This window comes from Poecilia reticulata, chromosome 23 (assembly GCF_904066995.2).
Source record: "Poecilia reticulata chromosome 23, P_reticulata-male-v2, whole genome shotgun sequence".
NCBI lineage: Eukaryota > Metazoa > Chordata > Actinopteri > Cyprinodontiformes > Poeciliidae > Poecilia > Poecilia reticulata.
This window is the reverse complement of record NC_088852.1, coordinates 18,148,902-18,173,322: the sequence shown is the minus strand read 5'-3', so window position 1 is coordinate 18,173,322 and position 24,421 is coordinate 18,148,902. Positions and strand designations below refer to the sequence as shown.

At 37.8% G+C, this 24,421-nt stretch overlaps 1 protein-coding gene across 1 annotated transcript; it reads left to right on the top strand.

The window, feature by feature from the left end:
* The first annotated feature begins 342 nt into the window (after positions 1–342).
* On the top strand, positions 343–9,590 carry adm2a (adrenomedullin 2a). The gene is made up of 3 exons (XM_008401526.3): positions 343–457; positions 679–940; positions 6,324–9,590. Exons 2-3 carry the CDS (start codon positions 843–845, stop codon positions 6,733–6,735), a joined length of 510 nt encoding a protein of 169 aa, XP_008399748.1. The 5' UTR covers positions 343–457; positions 679–842; the 3' UTR covers positions 6,736–9,590.
* Positions 9,591–24,421: the final 14,831 nt, after the last annotated feature.

Here is a 24,421-nt window from a genome sequence, read left to right as displayed (position 1 = left end):
CAGAATGTTTTTTCTGTTTTAGCTGTTTCAATTGTTAGTTCTGTTTAGAACTAAACTTATTCAGCAAGTTTAACTATTTTATTGTGCTGATTTTTTTTTTTTTTTTTTTTTTTTTTTTACAGAGAAAGCCTTCAATGCTTTCAGTTTTATTTAATGCTGGTTTACTTTTTAGCTCATTCCTTTTATGGTTATAGAAGTTACATTGCATTTGGGCATGGAATGCAATTTATAATATTTTTATAGCATCTCCTGGATTTTATATCAGTGCAATGCAGAGTAGTAAAATTTCCAAGGATGTTAAATACTGGTTAGTTGTAACTCCACCCACTCTATTTAAATCCACTATGTTAGTCAGCATTCAGCTTCACATTGGAACTTGATCTTGACCAACAGGATTGGAATCGTGGGAATAAGAAGACTTTTGACTGACTCCATACTCTGAGCTCTACCATTAAAGGTAAGAATTTATTTTGCATAATGTGTGGTCTATGTGTAAATAGGTAATCTTTCAGACAAAGATTTTCTATTTTTATTTTGTTTCTGCAGAAACAAAAGTTTAATGTAGAATTCAGTTTGTATAAGGCAAAAAAATATGCCTATATTTAAATATACTTTTGCCATCATAGTCTTTTAGAAAAAAAAAGAAAAACATGGACTTTCTTTTGTTTTCTTTTCCAGTTTCCCAAGTTGGAATTCTCAGCTTCAACGTTTTGCTATAATTTTTTTATTATTATTATTTATTTATTGCTCTCCCCCCATTTTTGGAGGGCTGAAAGTCGGTGAGGTAGCCCCCCTCCAACTCCTGCAGAGAGAGGGTATACAAAGTTGAAGCTTATCCGGAGATGCGGTCCTTCCTCCCGCTTGTCGTGTGTTGCATCAGCCTGCTCTCCCTCCAGCAGCTGTCGGCTTCACCGGCCGGGGAGCGTCCTGACGGAAACAGGTACGACAAGCTTAACCACCGGTTAATAACGCTTTACTACTGTTTCCGCTGCTGTTGTCGGTATAATAACACACTAATACAATTGTTTTAGACGATAAAACAAAGCTACACATGGTTGGCTAAGTTTAAAAACATTTACTCACCTGTTACTTTACGGCAAATTAGTTCACGTGAAGTGCTGCAAGTCGGAAACCTTAAAGCTGAATGGGTAGGAACAAGCTACTTCTGCAATTGCTCTGTTTTTAATTTAAGAAGTTAGAAATATGGGTTTTCTGCCGATGTGGTGGTGCGTAACAGATCCAAACTAGCAACAAGACTAACTAAAGTTTGTTGCTAGTTTGGTTAACTCTTAATTTTCTGCCCGCGTGTCTAAAGAGTCACACAAGTGTGAGTGTTTGGAGGTGGTTGCTGTTATGTGGTGCAGTTTACAGATGATGAGCTCTACAAGGGCAAAAGCTGTCTACAATAAAACACTTTTTTTCTTCCTTTTTTACATTATTGTGATAATTAAAATAAATAAAAAAATAATGCGAATATTTGAAATGCTTAAAATACCACAATAGTTCGAAACTACTGGTTATTATTATTATAAAAAATTATACAGCATTTGATGAGGTCACGGATTAAGTTCTAACGTGAAATAATATTAATTTTAAAAAAGCTACAATTTAGCAGGTCCAGTATAAAAATGACCCACATTCTGAATTTAAAGTTGAAGTGAATTGTATTTTCTATACTATATGCCTCCGCATTTAATCCCCAAAGCACGTGTGACATATTCTACGTCGTCTTACACAAGGAGGGGAAACCAGTTTGCTTTCATGAATGGAGTCCCATAATGGATTATTGTGAATGTGACGATAAATGGTACCTGTAGTTTTCCGCCCTTTTAAACTGCAGGGGTTTTAGTCACAAAGCCCAGCCATAAGAGATTAGGCAACAACCAGAGCGCTAAGTAACAGCCTGCAGACCCAGTTTGATGTGTGCGCGGGGTCAGCAGCTATACAAACTTGTGTTGCAATGTTGATGATGCGTGTAAATGGCGCCTTCTACTGGTAGAGTCTGATAAGACGATGCATTCTTTTTTCTTTAGAGGCAACTTTTATGTATTTCCATTCATTTGTGAGTTAAAGCAACTCAAAAGTAATAGACCTAAGTGTAGCAGTAAATATTATGAGAAAGTGAAATATATATATATATATATATATATATATATATATATATATATATATATATATTTTAGACATGTATTTATTATTTATTTGCTATTAGATTCCAGACACTTTTTTGTAGGCTGCCTTTCTCTATCTATCTAGAGAAAATTCCACTCATTCACTTGCTTTATATTCAAAGGGATTAAACTGTAGGAATGGTATCATTGAATTTGTACATTTGAAACTGTAACTTTAAAAAAGTTTTCTACACTTTGATGCCAATAGCAAGCAAAGCAAATGCCCAGTTTGAACAAAGTCTCTGACTGAAGTAGGAAATGAAAAAGCTTCGTGACTGAAAGAATATGAATATAACCCAGTAGATAACTCAGGAAATTTTGAAAATCTTTTTTCTCTTTTATGGTGTCCAATTGTAAAATAATAAAGTTGGAGAAAAATCCCCTCATCGCTATACATATGTCACATGGCCGACTCAATAAAGCAAGAGGGTTTGGAAGAATAATAAAGCTAACATCTGTGCTGATGATCTAACACTGTTGGAGGCAGAGCATTATCACCCAGCACCATCTCATCTCATTGCCTATTGATGTGAGCTCACTGTGTGTGCGAGCGCTGAACACCTGCTGCTGAAACCTTCACCTGCCCAGCACCTTAATCCCCTCAGTCCATCTTGTCTCTGCTTAACAAGAGAGTCCTAATCCCTCCTCTATCCCTAAAGACGTGTCTTTTTCCCAGTTTGATCCAGTCTGCTACTTCCCCTTTCGAGCATAATTGGTCGTAAATGTTCCATTGCTTTCTTATTATGTCACTAAATTCTTACTCCCAGTTCCATTGAGCACATGATGTCCTGTTAATATCACATGCTGACAGAAGAATAACATCAGACATAACTATTCTAAATTTCTTTCGCCTGTTAGACACTGGGTGGATTTCTGCCATTCCTTCCACGTTCTCTCTGTAACCTGATAAGGTAATGCTAAAGAAGTACTTAAGATGCAGAACTGGCGCTTGCCAAACTAGGAGTGATTGCATGTTTTTCTGATCACATGCAGCAAATACCCTTCATTTTCTGCTGAAGTATTTTTTTTAATGTCTTCTTTTAGGTTAACCAGTTTTTATCTTTATTTATCTCACTAAAATATGTCAAAACTTGCCCATTTTAGCTAATATTTCTAGCTAAGAACAATGACCTTTCACTCACATTTTAGCATTAGTACATATCTTTGGTGTGCCACCAAAGCTAACTTGTGTTTTGGTTGTTGAGCACTTTACAATACAGATTACTGATTAAACAACTCATTGTTTTGAGATGAAGGACATGCCAAACAGATTTGCACTTGGACCCCTATTGGGCCCCAGTGTGTTCGCATCAGGGCACAATAACATGACAGTTCAGTCTGGGTGCTTATGTTGTAGTCCAGGTTTGTTTAACGTCATGAGAGGTCACATGACGTTATGTTTTTTTCCCATTAAATCATTAATGGGGAAAAACAAGAGTGAGCTACAGACAACCTTTAGAAACAGACAGATTTAATCTCACACAGGGTGTGTCCTGTAACATATTATTATTACAACTATTAATTATAATAATTACTATTAGCATAGTAATTATTATCTAATTAATAATTATAATAACAATATAAGGATTTTAAGTTAGGTATTTCAGCGTTCTGTGCATGGGACTGAAAAGTTACAGTTGAGCAGGGTGAAAGCAGTGACCAAACGGGGAGAATTCCATTCTGGATTATCTTCTTAGACCAAAATCCAACCCTGGCACCCATAAAGAGCTGCTTTCCACATGGAAACCCATTTTAGAGAGGCGTGACTTTACATGTGCTGTGTATGTAAGAGAAGCAGCACTCATCTGATGATGTGGTTGAATGTTTTGTTTATTGATCACAGGGCTTCAGATGCTCGTTCTAGTTTAAACTTTTGACTTCAACTATCAAAACCACAGGGCTAGAATCATCAGCACCGCAGATTGTAGTTCTGTGTTGTGCAACAGTGGAGTCAGTGTATGAGTCATACAAAATATTACCAATTTAAATCCACAATGAATTTCAGTGTCAATATGCAATGGTGACTGCAGAAACAAGACATGCGTCCAGTAAGTTAAATACTAGTCCCACTGTTTAGATGGGTGATGTGGCACCATGACACACCAAGCCTGATCTGAAAATAGTCTGCGGCATCCCATTATGCAACCGTCTCTCCAGCAACAGCCTTGTCTTTGGCAACTGAGTCCTCATCAGGCTACCATACTTGTTTGAATAGCATTGACCTTCCATTTTGTGCCAGATTACTGTACAGCATCTCAATGGTACACAGTTTTCAGCCACTCAGTGGGAGTAAAGTCTGAGTGCTTGAGTTGAGTCAGCGTTTTACTGAGTATATTTAGAACAGCTGTGGTGTCTGTCACTGACAACTTGGTGCTAAATTTTTCTTGTAGTTGGAAAAGCAAACATATGATGTATTTGCTCAGCTGTAATGTTCCAACAGAATTATGAAGGTTTACTTCTCGTCTGCCAGGTGTAGTCATTTTTTTTCAACCCTTTTTTCATTGGTGGTGATAAGTTAGACACTCAGCGGCTTGACTCTTATTGATGAGCTACCAGGTCAAGTTGTAAGAACGATACCCGTTGTTCAAACAACGAACAGATGGTAGTGATGTTTCCACTGTTTACTGAGAGGCCAGTACATTCTGCTTGCTTTGCTGACCGTGTTCTTTCTAGTAGAGAAATTGTCCCAAGGTCCACGTTCCAGACAACACATTTCATGCATGGATCAACGAAAAGTCAAGCGATCTCCAAATAACATGGTTACATCAAAAACAGACCCTTTTTAACATGAAGGAACTTGTTACTGTGCACAGATTCACTACAAGAACAGCTAAAGCTCCACTGGTTTGCTTTATATTTGTTCTGTTTCCCCTGGAACCTTTCAGGAAAACTGAAACAAGTCTCATCAGGTTTCTTGATAATGAGATCCCTTGCCTATTTAACTAAAAACCAACAATAATCAGGTGGCGACGTAAAACATTTAGCAACCAAGGCTGACTCAGGAGTATGCTATTGAAGGCATCAAAAGGCTATTTACTTTTATGCCCCAATTAAGAGACAGGCATGTTGAAATGCACAAAGTTGTGCTCACATGCAAAAGATAAACAGATGTTGGTACTCCTACTAAAAGTTTCACAGTATTAGCTGATCCTAACCCTACAAAGAAAACAGTAGGATATACATGCATTACTAAAATTTGTACTTATTTCAAAAGAAACCCATTCATATTACTCAGTGATATAAAATATTATGTAGTTGGGAAGATATACTGATCTTATGAGCTGTGTTTGTATTTCAGCATACTGTCATAACCAGTTTCTAGTGTGATTGGTCTGTTTGTGGACAGGATTTGAAGTTGCAGAAAGGAGGGTGTCTGGTTTGGGAATCTCAGGGTCTCTTTTTCTTTGGTTTGATGATGTGCTTCTGTGTGTGTCTTTGGATCATGACCCTCAGTGTGTGCTAGAATGCTTTGCTTTGTATTCTAACAGTATACATCACAGTCATTCAAAAATCCGTTTTTATCCCTTACAGTTTGTAGTTGTTACTCGCTTGTGACTACTTTTCGATGTGTCTCAGTGGACTGATATTAGTGGGACGACTTCAACTCCCCATTCTGTGTGAGGACATTCCAGCTGATCACGACATGAAAAGAACATTACACGACAATATGGGTTTCTGTTCTGGGTCTCTAACAGACTGGCATCATGCTTAGGGTTGTACCTCCTTGATGGTATTGCCGTCTCCCCAGTGCAGCTAACAGGACTTAGCAAGTACAGAAAATGGGCAGCAATTTAACCACCCATAAAGAGGCGTTGTCCGTGTCAGGAGTTTTTGAGGTTTTGTAATGTTCCTCAAAATATTTCTTAGCATTTTTTGTGGTTTGGCATGATGCGCCATAATACTTGAGGAGACTTCTACTGCTGACTTGGTGCAGTAGATGTGCTTCAGTTTGCTGAAATGTTGAAGTTGAAGGCAAGTATTACATGAATGTCTGCATTCAAGGTTTGCATTGGGCCATTTCAGATTCTGATTAGCTGAACATTTTTCTTGCTACTACTGTTTACTTAATCCACTTATATTTCAGCTTCTTCTTCTTCTAATCCACTCAAAAACCTAAAAGAACACCTTTTTTCTGGCTTTTTTTCTTTCCAGACTGAATCATCAAAAAGAACCAATCGACCAGGAAAAGGAGCTCTCCACTCCCTCAGAAGGCCAGTCCAACACTGTCCCAGCATCTCCAGCAGCAAGCAAACTCCATAAATGGATGTTAAGCCTCATGAGGCACCCACCGACGTCCGGTTTGAGGACGGCATCTCCTGGCCTGACATGGACACAGGCTGATGAGGCTTTTCAGATCAAGAGAAGGGCTAAGAGATCTCGTGGCCATGGACACTCAAAAGGGGGCAGAAACCACCACCAGCATCCCCAGTTTAAGAGAGTGGGGTGTGTCCTGGGAACCTGCCAAGTACAAAACCTCAGCCACCGTCTGTATCAGCTCATCGGTCAGAACGGCAGGGAAGAATCATCCCCCATTAACCCTAGGAGCCCTCATAGTTATGGATGAGCTAGGTAGCCCCATAGAAGGTCTGTCAGTGTTTGTCTTTTAATTGTCTTAGTTCTAGTTTTTGCATTTAGGATTAATCTAGTGCACAGTCAGCTTTGACTTGTTTTAGAAGTTTCCTGATTTTACTGTTTGTACTTGATTGATTAATTTTAAAGTTAAATTTTAAGATCAGAACGGACCAAATCAACTCCAAGGTTCGACCATCTCCGTCAAAGGAAAATGGACATTAAACATTATGGATTTGTCAGCTTGAATACTAAAAGGAAGCCAAAAGCTGACATTGGGACATTTTAATCTGGATAAAGTAAGAATTGAGCTGTGTCTTCAGTGCCATTCAGTGGAGTACTTGTTGCCAACTGAATTTCATAGCTTTGGCTCCTTTGCTCTTCACTGATCACACACTTAAGGCCCTAATTGTGGATTAGAAGCTGCACCATGAACTGGAGACTGTCAAAATCAATTTGTTCCTGAATACCTTTTCAACAGTCAAGTGAACCCTTTTACCTCTCCATCAGCTTTGAAGTTCATACACTGTGTCTAACATGAACTCAGATCACCACAACAGACCTTGAGTTTGTAGCTGAACTTAATCTGAGATCATCCACAGCCAAGACTTACAGCAAACATTGTGATTTAAGACCCCATGAAAAGGAAAATAAGAGTCAGCATGCAGGGATTAGTTACTGAGTCAAGAAAAGTTCTGTTTCAATTTTGTGCTTCACACAGTTTAAAATAAAAGTGAACACTATAGTCTGATTAGAATTTAATTGTTTGAGTGAAAACAATGAAATGCTAGAAATAACTTTAAAAAGTATTTTAGCAGTTAGATCAAATCAGAAAAATAACTTTTTAAAAATGTATCAACAAGCTTCTTTGTTTAGTGGACTAGCAGATGAAGTTAGGCTTCATAGTTTCAACAACTTAAAAAGTTAAACTCCTGAGTCTCTTATGTCATCCAAGTCGAGTCTACAGCAAAGATGCGAAAGTAGACAAATCAGAAATAGGTAAAACACCCTAGTAAAATCCATTTACTTTCATTTTTACTTCCCAACTATGTAATATGGCGTTACGATGTGGGTTTGAAACAAAAACCACGCTGACCAAAATGCTAGCTGTACAGTGCCTAGTTTCAAATATGAACACAAATAGCCAGGCACCAGCAAAATGCATGCCCCAACATTTTGTTGTCTTCTATTTATGTCTGCGTCTGAAATGGTGGGCATATGATAGACCAGAAATTGCTGGGAAACAAGGTCTTGTTAGTCCACTATGGTATAATTTGTTTGGGTCTTAAAGTTCTCATCCATCCAGCCTTCGCTTTTCTATACCCACTTAATCCCGTTTAAGGAAACCACCACCAAGTGAGTGGGTTATGTCATAGAGCTGGCATAGAATATAGTCTCTATGCCAGCTGTAACTGGGCAAGTAGTGGGAAACAATCTGGAGAAGTCACCAGCCCATCATGAGGCCAAGGTTATGATCCTAATGTTTCCACACCCTAATCATCATATTGCCTAAATCATAAGGTTGAGACACAGCTTGAATCAACAAGTAGAATCAGTTAAAATTTGAAGCAACAGGTCAGACTTCAGTCAAAACCGGAAGTCAGTGTTGGCCTGCAAAACTCTGACAGGTGCATCTTTGGTATTGGTATTAGATGTAAACTTTTTTAATAAACCTTCATAGATTCATAGAGTTGGAGTACTGTTTGAATAGGAAAGAGAGTCATTTAATTTCATTTTATTATTATTATTATTATTATTATTATTATTATTATTATTATTATTATTATTATTATTATTATTATTATTATTATTATTATGTTTCTATTTAGTTTCTATTGTTTTCTGTAATCTTGAAACAGCATTAGTAAAATCTCACCAAATACCTGGAAATACTTGACTGACTGAGTGGCCTTACAGTATGTGACCCACATGATATGATACCATGTTCTTTATGTATTTTCCACTGTCTTTATTTCTTCCATCTTCCATCTATTTTTTTCCACCCTGGTCAAATCGTGGTAGCCAGCGATTCCTTGGTCTTAACTCTAATGTGTTCAAAGCCTCACTAAGGTAAATCGTGCCTTTCTCTCTGCTGTAACGGAGCTTATCAATGTCTCGTGACAGATCATTAAACGGCTTTTAAAATGACAAACAAAAACATCTCTCTACTTTCTCGAAATGTAACTTTTCAGCCATTCTATGTGGCTGTTTTGGATGAGTGTGTTTTGGATGAGTTTTGCCTTATCACTGTTTTGCTTTCGCAGTATGTTTTTGGGACGTCACACATTGCGTCATACGGAGTTGCGTTAGCAAACCCTACCACAGTCAACGCCTTCCGGTTAGAGACCACGGACAGTGTTTCAAGGCTATCCATGACTAAGATTCATAGGATGTGATGTTCCTGTTAGTTTCTCAGCAGACTTGTTTTCACATTTGAGTGTCACGTGTTCTTCTTTAGGGTCACAGGAAAGCACTTTAATACAATCATGTTGACAGTTTTTTTTTTACAACTTGAATTTCAATGTTGAAGAGCTAGTGACGGTAGGATGAGGTGCTTCCTGTAGAAGTTGTCTTATTGTCTGTGAAGATGTACGTGTGCTCCCTGTGGTGTGAGGAGTGTTGAGTGCACTCGTGAATATATGTTATACTTTTGTATTTAAAGAAAGTTATGTATTTAAGTATTTAACTTATCTTGTATGATAATGCCTGAATGTCACCGAGAACTATTTATCTTGTCTTTTCCATTGTTCCTTATCATAGTGGGAATTAAGTTTGTGACTGTAGTTGAAATGTTACTGTTTGACCATGTTCTTCAGTCTTTAAAATAAAGAACCATACTGTGTATAGTGACAGAGTACTGAGTGTATTTTAAATGTTTATGTGCAAAACTTTTCATAGTTTTTCATGTTACAACCAAAACCTTATTAAATTTAAAGAAATTTTTTATTTAAAGAGTTTAAGAATGAAATCCTTTTGTTGACATTTTTGCCCATTCTTCTGCAAAATAGCTCAAGCTCCGTCAGACTGAATGAGGAGTAACAGTAAACTTATGGTGGAAGGTTTTGCTCCAGATTCTCAGTCAGTTTTAGGTCTGAATTCTGACTGAGACATAATTACGTTCTGATAGCCATTAGCTACCTGCTGTAGCTGTAGGTTTAGGGTGGTGGTTCTGCTGGAAGCTTATGTCTCAAATCTTCTTCAGCATCTAGCAGGTTTTGTTCTAGGGTTGCCTCTTAGCTCCATTCATCTTTTCATCAACTGACCAGCATCCTTGTTCCTGCAGAAGAAAAGACTTCCCACAGCATGGAACAGGCACCACCATGTTTCACATTTGGTCATATGCTATTATGTTATTTTATATGTTATTTTGACCAAAGTACCTATTATCACCATTTAATCTAATGGAAGCTTAAGAGTTGTGACTGATTTTGAAAGGCACTATAAAGACATTCAGGATGTGATCCCTCTTCATGTTTCCAGGCCTTTGACCTGGAAACGTCTCAAATGTTGCAACTAAAGTCAATCATTACATGATGAAGGCTGATGGAGGGCATTGGACATTGTGAATGAGACATGGAGGGATCAGGACATGATCTGATAGCTGCAACATCAGTGTGTATGACGGAACAGGGTTAATGAGTGATGGAGGGAGTCTGACCAAAAGCAAGACCAGGATTTGGTATCCAGAGGGGGCGGAGTTCAGGGGAAGAGTGCTGAAGGGTAAAAGGGGACGAATGAATTTCTCAACCCTTGATAGATCTTTAAAAGGGTAATTTTTGACGTATTTCTTGGAGCCAAATGCTTTGGAAGGGGATTGTCACTTTTCATTAAGTCCAGTTAATTCCTGACAAGAGGTCAAATCCCTGCCTTGCTCTACCGCACATCACATGTTTGCCACGTTTGGCTCCCATGATTCTTATTAAAGTTACGTACGTTCTAAATATTTTATCAGAATTGACTAAGCTAAGTAAAAAATAGGTACTTTATAGTACAAACTACAGGGTGAAAATAGCAATATAAATGATTTTATTATTATATATTATTTTCCATGACCGCCCCCCTCCCCTGACCGCACGTCACTGCTGTCCACCTAGCAGTCTGTCATGCTGTCCACCCTGGATGCTGTCCACTCCTTGGTCTTAAAATGAGAGTTTCTTTTACCATTTAAACTTTAAAAAGTGGAACGTAGTAAAAAGGGCTGAATTCCTGTCTTAGCAGGTGATGCCAGGTGGGAAAACAGCTGAATGAAGGGTTTGGTCAGGTCTTGTGATCCCAAATAGAGGACTTATTGCAGCGATTTCCAGCCCAGTGGAAACTCACAGGGAGCTGTTCTGGCTGCCTAATGGAAACCAAACAGTATTTGACACATGGCAGATTTGCACAAGGTTTACTCCTGTTAAGTTTCCACAGCAGTTAGCGGATTAAAGCATGCAGAGGTTCAAACAAGTGAATTTGAAGATATTGTCACAAACTGTCAAGCTGTCTCTCAATGTTGTTACTCAGAATTTAGTTTATGAAGAAGGTTGAAATCTCACAGCAATAACACAGACTGATTGATGTCAATTATTTTATTCTTCAGCTGTTCTGATGTTTCTTTAAGTCTAGTATAAAGCTTTTTGAAATCTTTTAACCTACTTCATGTTGTTAGACATGAAACTAATTAAAGTTTCATTAACTTTAATTAGTTAATGAAACTTTAATTAGTTTCATTAACTAATTAAAGTAGTTAATAAAATGAAACTCAGATTTCTAAAAACAAATGCTAGTTATAGTTAGTTAATGTTTTAACAATGACAGCAGTTACTGTTCTATGAAGGGCCAGGTTGCTTCAGAAAAGCTTATTTAATAGAAATTCTCATCTGAAAACTGAATTTATTTTTCCTTATTTTTTGCCTGAGATTAAAATGTGTTTAACAATCTGAAACATTCAAGTTTGACAAATGAGATCTATTCTATTCTATTCTATTCTATTCTATTCTATTCTATTCTATTCTATTCTATTCTATTCTATTTTCAAAAACTACATTAAACTAGTTTTTGCTCTGATTGTGTCTTGGAAGTAATATATTCTGGAACACAAATCACACACCAAGCTGAACTTGTTTCTGTTTCTAGCTGGAAATGCTTGCTGAGGTATTTCCTCAGGGGAAATACTTAAACACTGAGGACCTGTAGGAATTGGAAACTGTTTTTATATTTCCCTGGAACAAAGTAATCATCATTTTAACCAACATTTACCCAAAAACCCCAATCATATGCTGACACACCAAAAATGTGATTTACCAGTAGCTAAAGTTATTTAAATGAAACCTCAAGTATGTAAAAATACACGCCAGATTCCACACTGTCATTCTTTAATAAAACAAAGAGGAAGCCACAATGGAATAAGTATGTGCAAAAAGTAAGTACACCCTTGTGACTTGCACGGTGGCTGCTTGTCTAGAACGGATCCCAGGATGATTGTCTCCTCTAAAAAGAAAATGACAGCATTACTTTGGTGTGGAAAGTTATATCTCAGCCAACCACAAGACTTTTGGAACAAGGTTCTTTAAACACACGAATCCACAGAAGCAATTTTTTCCATTAAGTCACAGTCATGTTTGCAGAAACACATTGCACTGTGTCTAATTGAATCTGAGTATAGATGCAATTGTTCCTTTAAGAACTCAAAAGGTTTGTTAGAGACAAACAGCATCATGAAAACCAAGAACCAATCAGGCATAAAGCTGTTGGAACAGCTTAAAGCTCAGTCATGTTGTAAAGAATGTCTGAGGCTCACAGAGTTCTGCTTGGGATGCCATCTGCAAACGGGAGTTTGGCCTTCCTGCAAACCTAGTAATACAAGTCTGTGGACTGTATGATAAGCTGTTGCCTTTTTTACTTGTCATTAAGCCGATCCCTTCAGTACAATCATGTTTTTTTCTGTTGAACTCGATAGGCTTTTCCACAACCTCTGTCTTCCAACAGATGCAACACCAGGAATGGAGTAAGACTCAGTTCAAGCCTCAGGCTAGCCTGCTTTAGACAACCACCTATTGTTACTAAAATCATGTAATTATAATCTTACATGTAAAGTCAACCATAGCACATTGTTCTGTAAAGCCTTGTAATTCAGTGTATTTTTCTAAATTATTTCCAATTTAGTGCAAGTAAGGGTTTGCTGCACAATGAAGATTTATTTCAACATGAGTGCATATCTCAAGCAAGATGCACTCCAGCACATCAGCAATGTCAAAGTCTGTTACACCTGGTTGCAGGTGTAACAGACTTTACACCTGTTACAGCTCTTAAACCTGCTGGAGCTTTAAGGAGCGCTGGATGATAATCAGCCTTTTCTGGGTGACTTATTGTCTCCTTCAGTAGATGTGTCTGTTAACCTGCCTATGACACATTGTTAATACTGGCTCAAGGTCATAACAAAAATGGGAGACCATGCAGTGGATAAGGTGCAGAAAAATTTATATTTATTAACACAAACTGCAATGGATTGTGAAAGTCGGTATCAGTGGCGTAATGCAAATGCTTGGATGTGTTGTGTGAGTGAATACGGAAGTCCTGAGGTGCAAAAACAAAGACAAACTTAAATGTGCAAGAGGATGGGAGCTGAGGCCTGGCAGCAGAGCACCATAAGTACCAAGAGGCAGAGAGGACGCTGAAAGCGATCCGTTAGACAGAGACAGCCAGGTTCAAATACTCTGCTCTTCAAATCAACAGATTGGATCAGCAACACCTGCAAAGGGGAGGAGAACAAAAGCAGACAACAAAAGCACCTGTAACCCAGTGGGAAAAACCCCCACAGCAAATCTGATATAGCTAAACACAAAGCCAGCTGTAGTTCTTTTGAAAATAAAAAAAGTAAAGTATTAAATTAAAACCTGAGAAAAATGTAAATTATACAAAATTATATAGTAGAAGACAGTAGCAGAGGGAGGAAATGTAGCCAGCAGCCAAGACAACAATAACTGCATAACCTAGGTCACTTCAACTATAAGCTTTTTCAAAAATTAAAGTGTAGCCTTAAAAGTGAACATGGTGTCTTCCTCACACACACCTGGGAGTTGGCTCACTCTTTGATCTGAGTGTGAAAAGTCTCCAACCTGAGGTCACAATCAGGCTACAGAGAAAAGATAAAGTCGAGTAGGAAAGTCTAAATCACATTCTTACCTAACCACCATAACGAATGAAAGAAGACAGGAACTGTAATTTATCTTTCTTCGCTCCACAAACACACCATGAATTTAACAACACTCAGACGATAGCTGACGAACCTCTGTTTAATGTAAAACTGAAGAAAAAGCAAGAACAACAAAGTTTAAAATTCAAGGTCATTCAAATAAAAATATGGACTGCAGCAAGAACAATAAAGCTCTTCCTGTAAGCCCTGGTCTGTTCCAGCCTTTTAGGACAAGAAAGCTCTTAAATTTTGTTTGCAGATGTGTCATAACTATTCTATTTCAAGATGATAAATTGGTGCTCTGGGAGATTTTTTTTCCTATCCTTACTTCAAATCTTTCCATACCGTTCTCCCTGACCTCGCCTGCACTAGACGGCTGGATTGATTTTGAAACTAAAAGCCACTGAGGTGGACTTCTGAAGGCAAATAGTGTATCGAATTTTATTTAGGGTAAGCAGAGATAAGGGGTGTTTTCCATGACAGACAATTCCAGTGAAGACATTGAAGTTTGTGAATGAATTAACAAACAGAAAAAATTATTCAGTTGAGAATGAATATATTTGGGAAGCACCTACTTATCCTGCTGCCAAAATAGGATTTTGTGCTCAAATACATGTATATACAGAGGCTCTAGCAGCAACAGGTGGGGTTCACTCTGGATGGGTCGCCAGTGTGTCACACCCAAAGCAAATACACCTCACACACATTAACCTACAGTCAGCCCTATGACACAGGTGGTTTCTTAGCTGTTTGATTGTATAATGTCTACTTGACCCTGAAATATTCAATTAGGGTATATAATACCTGTGTTGATCTTAATGAAAGATAAAAACTACTCTCTTGCTACTTAAACATATTGTTTATTTCTCAGTTGCCATCTCCAGTCTGGAAAGACAGGATCACTGTCCACACCTCCTGTCCCTGCCCACAGAAGACTCTGGACCACTTTCACTTCATCTAAATGTCCTAACATTTACATTCCAAGAGACCAAATTAGCACCTGGCTCAGTGCATGCCCCAAGTTTATTTAGTCTCAGACAAAGACACAGCCAAATGCACACATAAATATGTGCTGTGCATTTAGCTTTGTAGGAATGCAGATGGAATTGATGTGCAGAGCAGAAGGAGTCAAAAAGGAATATCTGAAGCAACAGCAGGTCAGAGGGATCAACTCTATCAGTAATCTTTATAAAGAAACGCCTCAGAAAATACTTCTGTTGAGACTAAAATCCACCCAGTTACAATATTTTAGTATATTCAATGATTTTTTTGACATGTGAATATTTAAAGAATGGGTGTGGCACTTCTGTCCTCAAAGACCAGGTTAAACACACCTGAATCAAAGGACTGAATTACCACATCATGGACTAAAGTTCTACAAAGTCCTGCTAATGACTCGACCTGTCGCAACAAGCAACAAAACAACGATAAATTAAAACAAGTTCAATAATTTTCATTTGCATTTCTTTCTACCAAAAACTGAATTACAAGTCTTCAATCTGGAGCATTGCTCTTAACTAGCCCCTTCTGTTGTTTTGTTTATTTATCTTGGATATTTAAAGTATCTTCCAGTTCCAGTGTTAAATGTTTATTAGAGCTTAAAGTTTATTACTCAATGAGAATGTGTTCTTGCATTGTTATGCCATTACCATTATATTACTTAAAAATGGTCTCAGAACGACAATATTATCGTTTATTGCAATAACGTCTGGGACAATTTATCGTCCAGTAGGCCTGTTATTGTGGCTGGCCTAGTAATGACCTAATGCTGTGACTCAGGTGTGTTGAACCACAGAAGGCGTCAGACATTGGCCCTCAATGACCGAAGCTGGGAACTGATTTAAAATCAAAGCATTTTCTCAAACATTACTGAATGCCTAATGGAAAAACCTGGACGGATGAATTTCCAGTGGCTACCAACACAAATCTACCGTCTCTTGAGGTCCAAACTGAAATCTGGGAATGACATCACATCCAAATGAGTTGCATGCTGACAGCAGAATTGGTTCGCAGTTATGCTTAGTGATCATAAGCACTAAACATAGTGCAGAGCAGAAGGAGTCAAAAAGGAATATCTGAAGCAACACCTGGTCAGAGGGACTGGCCAGAGTGACCCCCAGAGTTCACTCTGGGGGTGAACTCAGCTGAGTTATCCTGTCTCCTTGGGAAGCATCGGAACTGAAATGTGGACTGGAACAGTTGGGATCTGGATGTTAGGATGTGGGATGTGGCTCCCAGAAATGCCATTGGGTGTCAGATAATTGTTATCTGTGAAATTTGGAGGCTGTTTACATTTCAGAATCCCTGTTGTTTTCTTTGACCCATTCTTTAGCTGCTTTTGAGAAAGCCAACCACATGCTTTCTTTGTCAGGATATGTAAACAAAATAACCCCCCCTCCCTCAAAATCACTTATCACTGTTGATTCATAGCATGAGGTCACGACTACCAACAACTATATCTGAGTACCAAAGGTTAGAATCTTACCTATCCAAATAGGGTCATTGTTATATTGCCTTGTTATTTTATGACTTTTACAATAAAATGGAATGACATGACACCCAACCTTAGAATATCAATATCATAGTCTGGTTGCAAGCTAGATATAATATTTCAGTACTATGTTAGCAATACCCCTCCACACCTTTTTTCTGTCCAAACACTAAAGCAACAAATATAGTGCTGTGATGCTTGTAAATAGTTTACACCAGCAACTTTTGTCACGTTTTTATGCTGTTCTACACTCAGTTACATAACCTTTTTAACTCTTCATATGCTCTCCAGGACAACCAGGCTGTCATTTCCAATTCCATCTTTGCAGGGAATTTTAGTGGCAGTGAAGCCTGGAGGGCTCCAGATCAGAAGCCTGCTAGCGTCTCTGCTTTACCAACAGATCTGCCTTTTTTATTTTGTTTTTTAGCAAGAGTGCTACGCTACATATTCTGCTGTGATTATTATAAATGATTGTGCCACACTTTACACTGAGTGAGCTACCTTTGAATGGTTAGGAGTTTTTATACATAGAATGTTTCTGAACATTATTGCATTGAAAATGTTCATGTCAAAGAAATTGTAAAATGTTGTTTTGATGGGTTTAACATTCTTAGAACATCAGTTAAAGACTGGAAGATTCAGGGAATGAGAAAAAGACTTAGATTGCTTACCTAGCTGCTGAGATCCAGAAACAAATGCTTCCATAATAATAATAATAATAATAATAATAATAATAATAATAATAATAATAATAATAATAATAATAATAATAACAACTGTTCCTGAAGTTCTTTGATCACTTCAGATCTCTGCTGTTATTCCTGTCAGTAGATGTAGATTATCTGGTCTTCATAATTATTCCTTGTATTTATGTTAGCTAGTTTATTATTTATATTTTATCAGTAAAAATACATAAATGTAGTTAATTTGATTAATAAATGAACACTTTGATTAAATTAGTAGCCTATAAAGATTTATTGAATGACTAAGAACTAAATGAAATTCCTTGTATGACGAATTATTGTTTAGGAAAATTATTTGTCGAAAGCCGACAAATAATTTGATGTATTGATTGATGAATATATGAGTTTATTTATTAACATCGCATCATTTAACATAGGAAAACATCATCCACACTGAGCCCTGAATTCAGGACTGCTCTGCAACATGAGACTTTCTCCTTCAGAGTTCTGACTGTAGGGGGCGCTGTTGTTGAACGTCTGAGGAGGAAATCTGAAAATCTGTCTTCTGAGTACAAAGGGACAATCAACTCTGGGTGCTTTGACATTTTATGCGCATTTTTTTCCCCTTTACTTTTGGCTGTGTTGATGCATACATAGTCAGTTATATGATTTTGAGGTGAATATTATATTTTGTCAATTTTATTTTTCTTAAGCATTTTTTAAAAATGACTTTCCAGCTAAACAGAACAATCTGTGTCCCTTGAGGATTGTTCTGTGTTTATATCTCCCATTTCAAAAGCATTTCTGAATACACTTCAATTTTTGATTATTTTTTATGTTACATGAAAATGTTTCTTTTTTTTGTACAGTTAATGTACAATTTGCATATATTGAATAGAAAAAAGAGATATATTATAGTGGCTGAAATTGCATGAAAAATGATTGAATAGCTCTTGTATAAAGTGTCATGAGGACTGAAGTCAATGCTGGTATTTATTCAAAATGGAAAGAATATGTTGATTTAAAAGTTCATGTTGCATGTGGAGCTCGCTACAAAGGGCCACACTGGAATAAATTTAGAGTAACTTTATTCTCTATTATTTATTTATTTATTTTCCTATTTCTGATGGATTAAGTGGTGATATTATGACAAGTAAACTGTTTATCCGTTCACATCCGACTGAAATCACCACAGTTCCACGAGGAAATCAGATGACCCCTAGAGTTGATTATTTGTCCTGATTAACAGATGAATTTAAAGTTCAGATGCTGAGTTTGCCGATCTGTGGATGATCTAATGAGAGAAACCTGCAGCCTGGCAGCAGTTCTACTGTCTGACACATTTCTCACCGACCCACTCATGTTAGATATGCAGAACAGCATGCGCAGCAGATATCTGCAAGCTGAAAACAGTTTGGGATGTTACTCGATAAGAGATTGTGTCAAGGTTTTCAGACTGATCTCTCCATTCTCAGTTCATGTGATGTAAACTTGGATTGGACCCTTTGTTTGAGCTCACAGAGCCTTTACATACTAGAAGGTCTATTCTAATAAATGCTTATTCAAGTTTCTATATTGCTTCATATTCCATGAGGTTTTTCCCACATATTGCCATGTTACAATTACAATTACAATTTTGATGAAATTTTGTACCGTAAATCATTTAGAGAACATGAATCAGCAGCTAAATAAGTTGAATGAAAATGACCGATAATTATTAAACAGAATTTAACAACTAAAAGTGTGGAAATCGTACGATTAATTTTTTTTAATGTCAATCTTTTTCAACACTGCATTTTTTCTTTGCATTTCCAAAGACTGAACATTTTGCACATTCCTCTTTGCAGAACAGCTCAAACTCAGATTGTTCAGAGAGAGTGTCTGTGAAAGTCAAAGTCAATGCTTTTAATGACAAAATATAATATCTCTTGCTGGTTTTCACAACTGTTGGCTATATGATATGTTTCTGATGTTTTTTTTTAATGTTTTATGATGTAAAGTATCTTGAACTGTCTTGTAGCTGAAATGTAAACTGGTAACACTTTACTTGACAGGGTCTGCATAAGACTGACATGACACCTGTCATAAATATGAAGGAGTCATGAAGTGTCGTTCAGTAAATAATAACACTTTTAATGCAACATTGCTCCAAAGGTTGCTTTAAAAGTGCATTAAAAGTGCTAACTTTGGAGTATTTTGTAAATAATGACACTTTAATGCAAAGTTGGCACTTTGATTTTCTCCAGTTTTCTTTGCCCAAACTGCAAAAGCGGATTGTCCAGTTTGTTTTCTGGGCAAACAAAAGTTTTAGTCAAATAAAACAAAAAACACCTGAATTTCATCTTTTAGTAGATATAATAACACAGAATTTGTGAAATTAAACATTTCTTCAAATGGTCTGAAACAGTAGACGGAGAGGTAAAAAAATATCTACACTTAACCTCATTTCTATTCATCACCTTTCAAAAGCCTTTGTGCCCTTTGGCCTAGTTAAATTCTGACTCTGCTTTCAGAAATCATGTCCTGCGTTTTTCTTTTATCTGCTTTTGCTAAGTTCTTGCTGAGCTGATTTGAGCAAGAGCAAGAGCAAGCAAGGATTTAGAAAGCGGGTTTGAAAAGTATTAACATGAATATAGTTGGGAACATGCAGAGAATCCCCTCAGCTGTGTAATTTACACAAAGGCTGAAACGCTACCTGAGTCTGTGTTTAGACCTGAGCTGGTTTCTGTTTCAAACTCAGAAGTGTGGGTGGAATCGAACACAAAAAAAAAAACAGTTTCCCTTTCCGATCAGTGATCCCCCTGGGACAACTGGGGCTGGAGAAAACCAGACCGGTCTGCACGTCTGCAGCGTTGACCTGATGCCCCACATCCCAGCAGGTGGAGTCCGACTAACTGAAACAATGCTCACTAAATTTAGACTTTCAGAAAGTTCCTGAGGTACCAGAGAGTGGTTGTGTTCCTTCAGCCATGTATTGTTTTTAATTAATTAGGATATCATTTATTTCAGTAATTAGTGATGTGTTCAGGTCTATTTCTGCTCACATCTGATGCTAACATTACATTTAAGATTAAAATATTCCATCAGACCAATAAATGAAAGCATTGTGGGCTTAGTGGAAGTTACCGTCATATCCTGGGGATGTTTTGACTTTTTCTGAGTTTGATTTTTTAAATTAATGCTTAGCCTGTTTCTCATTAGTTCACTTTGTTGTTTTCTGATGAGTGCTCAGAGAGACCTCAGTCGGCCTGAGGTCTCTCCTCTCTTCATAATCTTGTTTCTGTTCTAGTAATCAAGCTTCCCGTATTAAACTTTCTCCAGTTCAGTCCTGGATTGTCCTGTTTATTCTTCTTCCTGTGTTTACCCGCTTGTTCCTTGTCTGGTTATTCACTCCTTGCCTACATGTATGTTTATTTTTTAATCTTCATTAAAATTCTAAAAACATACCTCTTCCTCCTACTCCATGTGCATCTCAAGCCATGTATATGTAACCATGGCAGCTACTTTTTATTTTTTTTAGTGTCCTTAATTTTTGACATCAACCCATCAGACCGGGGTCATGGGAAAGACATGCAGCAAAGGCACCGAGGACGGGATTCGAACCCAGGATTTTGAACCAGGGTCGAACCTGTTCTCCTCTGGCTCTCTGCTTTCTCTGTCATTTTTTGTAAGGTTTTTGTTCGTTGTTTTTTTATAAACTTTCCTAGTTTTCTTCTTTTAACATTTTTTTCTTAAACATTTAGCATTTTCTTTCCTTATTTTGTGTCAGTTTGTCTCATACAATGCTAATTACACACAGGTTGTGTTTGTACTGTGGAAAAGTGGTGTGAAAACTTTTGAACTGCTATTTCTGGTCAAACAGATAAGGTCCTTAAGGCCAGAAATTAAAAGTGAAACCTGAACTTTGTCCAAATGAAGGTTGGTTCAGTTGGTTCACTCATTGGAAAATTTTCACACTGCTAATGTTTTCTACATTTCTATTCTTTTGCTAATTGACTTTAGACAAAAACAGAATTCGGAGACATCTTGAGTTACTGTTATTTCACAAACCTCTTAGTCACATATTTAAAGACAAAAAGACTTTCTTCACTTTCTGTGACTGTGAAACTTCAGGAGGAAGGAAAACTGAGCTGGGCTGAGGTAGTCATCAGGCAGTGATGACACATCACCTCAAAGCTAAACGTGACTCCACTCACACTCACACTCACACACACACACACACACATGCACCCCCCCCACTCCCCCCCCACACACACATCTATACTAATGACACCTAAAACTGATAATCCTAAATGACCTGTTACCTACATCCTCCAGCATGTATCTGTTGCATTGCCTACACACTGTAGCACATTTATGCTCTCACTCCCACCCTAGACACACACTCACACACACTGAGGCTGTGCTCCCCCCTTCCCCCTCCTGGCTGCCAGCTGTGAGCAGCATACGTGCCGTTTCACACATCGTCTCCTCACAGCCTTTCTCTCACAGTGGACCAGCAGGATTTTCTGCTGATCCCTACTGCTGATGTGGAGCATTCTAATCCTTTTACATTACAATCACATCAATGAACTTCAGTCCCTGTGCTTCCAATTAGCATCTTAAAAGGTTTTTAACTTTCTTATTTTTTTCCAGACACCATCTCTTGACCCCCCTGGGCTTCTCTTTCAACCTTTGACTTGGGGGAGTTGGGGGGGGGAGAGGGGACTCTTCCTAGACAATGCCACAGGAGCCTGAAGCTGAACTTTGACCTGCTTCTGATGGGAAACATTGCACACTGCCCTCGCTGACGCAGGCAGGGCAGGTTTCAGTCGTCTTATTGACAAGGCAAGCACTACAAAATGTTTTATCCACATTTTTGAAATTGTGAGCATTGTAGGAGTTGTGGGAGGCTGATAGACTCCCACTGAAGCAGACAGAAAGATGAAATGGAAGAAATATGTGCAGAGTGTTGTTTGAATGGTGCAGAAACATAAACAACAGTCATTACATGCTTTTATATTTTACATTTAGCAAGAAAAGTTATTACATTTGCGCTTGGTTGATTATTTCTGTTATAACAGGGCTTCTTGGCAATAAACCTTATATTTTTGGAAAGCCTGTTTATTTCCCCTCATATGATGCTGCATCAGAGAACCTAATGTGGCTTCAGCAGCAATGGAGAGTATGTGGGATGCTACCACTGAAAACTTTAATTTTGAGCTGCTCATAAACAATAGACCTTATGGTCAGCTGGTGCTTTCTTTATTGTTGTCCTGTTTGATATTAATATCATAAATCGGTCTGATATCAGCCAGAACACAATTATATCGGCCAACATCTAAAATCTCTGATATAAGCATGTCGACAGAAGCACTCTGCTCCTGTTTTGGAGTGAGCCAAGACCAACTCCAAATCATATAATGAGCTCAGCAGATCTTCAGTTTCACCAGGTGTTTGCTAATTGCTGCTGGCTAGTCTGAAGGAGCTGACTAACCAGGGGGGAGGCATGGGGATTGGGGGCTCTGTGAGGTGGAACCTCAGAAACTTGGAGACTGCAGCTCCAAAGTTTTCAACCGGCGTTTTGAACAGCTGAATGGTTGCCATGGAGATTAGAGGATTTCTCAAACATGCATGAAAGAATCAAAGCAATACTCTAGGTGTGTTTTTGATGAGTGAATAACATTATAGCATGATGTAAAGGTCAAAACAGTCAATTCATTTAAACACTGCCCCGTTTTCCTTATTACAAGTGTACCATGAAGTAAAGAGATATATTACCAAGAAGCTTTGTTACAAAAAGTAATCAGCCAAACACTAATGTTCTTAGTGAGTTCTGAGTTGAGTTCCCTCAAACACATTTGTAATTTTTCTTTTTAATTTTACATGATGCATTACAACTGGAAAAAAATGCTTAAAATTTTCTGACGCTTTAATCTTTTCCCTGTGTCTCATTGCGGTTACAAGCTTCAGTGTATTTATTGAGACTTTGTATGAAGTGGTAATAAAGAACACACTGTTTTTAAATCTTTCAGGAAGAGATTTTCATTCTCAGATGAAAATTTCTTCAAAAGATTTGAAATGTGTGGTTTTTCATTTTTTATCAACCACATTTTATACCGTAGTTTTAATTTCATAGGAAGAATGAACCCAAAGTGCAGCAACTTTTACTCAAATACACTTAAGAAAGAAGGACATAGCCATCCATTATAAATAATATTTATTTTTCTAGATGGACAAAAAAGAAGAACCCCCACACCCCCAAAAAAAATTTAACATCAGAAATGTGGTAATTGTTATTAATAGGGCAATACACTAGACACTAGCTAAATGTTGGGAATCTATATAAATGTACACATCTCTTCTCAACACATAATGTGTCTCTATTGTTCTTTTCATTTAAAACTCTAAATGTTTATTGAGCACTTTATATTTAGAATTCACAACAGTTAGTTTCTACATTTTCAGCTTTAGGATTTTGGCCAACATGGCTGACCATTTGGACACTGCTGCAAAAACATGAACAAGCTTGAGGGTCAAGTCAGGTGGTGGAGCTGATCAGAGTCAGTAAAGAATTGCTCCAAAAAGTGCCCCATTCCTCTTCCTGCCCTCGAGATTCTCGAGAACCTGTTGTTTTTTAAATTTTGTCAATGAAGTACACACACTTCATAGATTTTGACACTATTTCTCTTGATTTGGCATCTTGTTGCTGTGAGGTGCTAGATCACATCAGTAATCAGTTAGAGAATAGTTTAAGTTTTTATATACAAGAATAGCAAGGCTACTCAATTCATCCATTTTCTAACACCCTTGCCCCTTAGTGGGGTCAGGAGGGTTGCTGGTGCCCATCTCCAGCTAACGTTGTGGGCGAGAGGCGTGGTCACCCTGGACAGGTTGCCAGTCTATCGCAGGTCCTGTGTGTCTCTACACACAGGACAAACAACCACGCATGCACAGGGAGAACATGCAAACTCCATGCAGAAAGACCCCGGGCCGGGAATTGAACCCAGGACCTTCTTGCTACATGGCAACAGTGCTACCAACTGCACCACTGTGCAGCCCAAGGCTACTCATACTATACATAATTTATAGTTTAAAAGATTCTCAAGAACATCCTGCCCTCTAGTGGTCTAATCTGCTCAGTAGATAAAAAACCTAGCCTTCTAAAAATTTAATTAAAGAGCATTTTTCATAAAAACGGGAGGCTAATAGTTTTCCATAAGATAGAAACTGGAGTGAATGGCGGACATCATGGCAGGTTTCTGTCTCCAGAGAGGCAAGGAGCTTCTGGACGGTGGACACAAAAATATGCACCAAAGAAGTTAATCAACAAATCCAGATGAATCCAAAATAG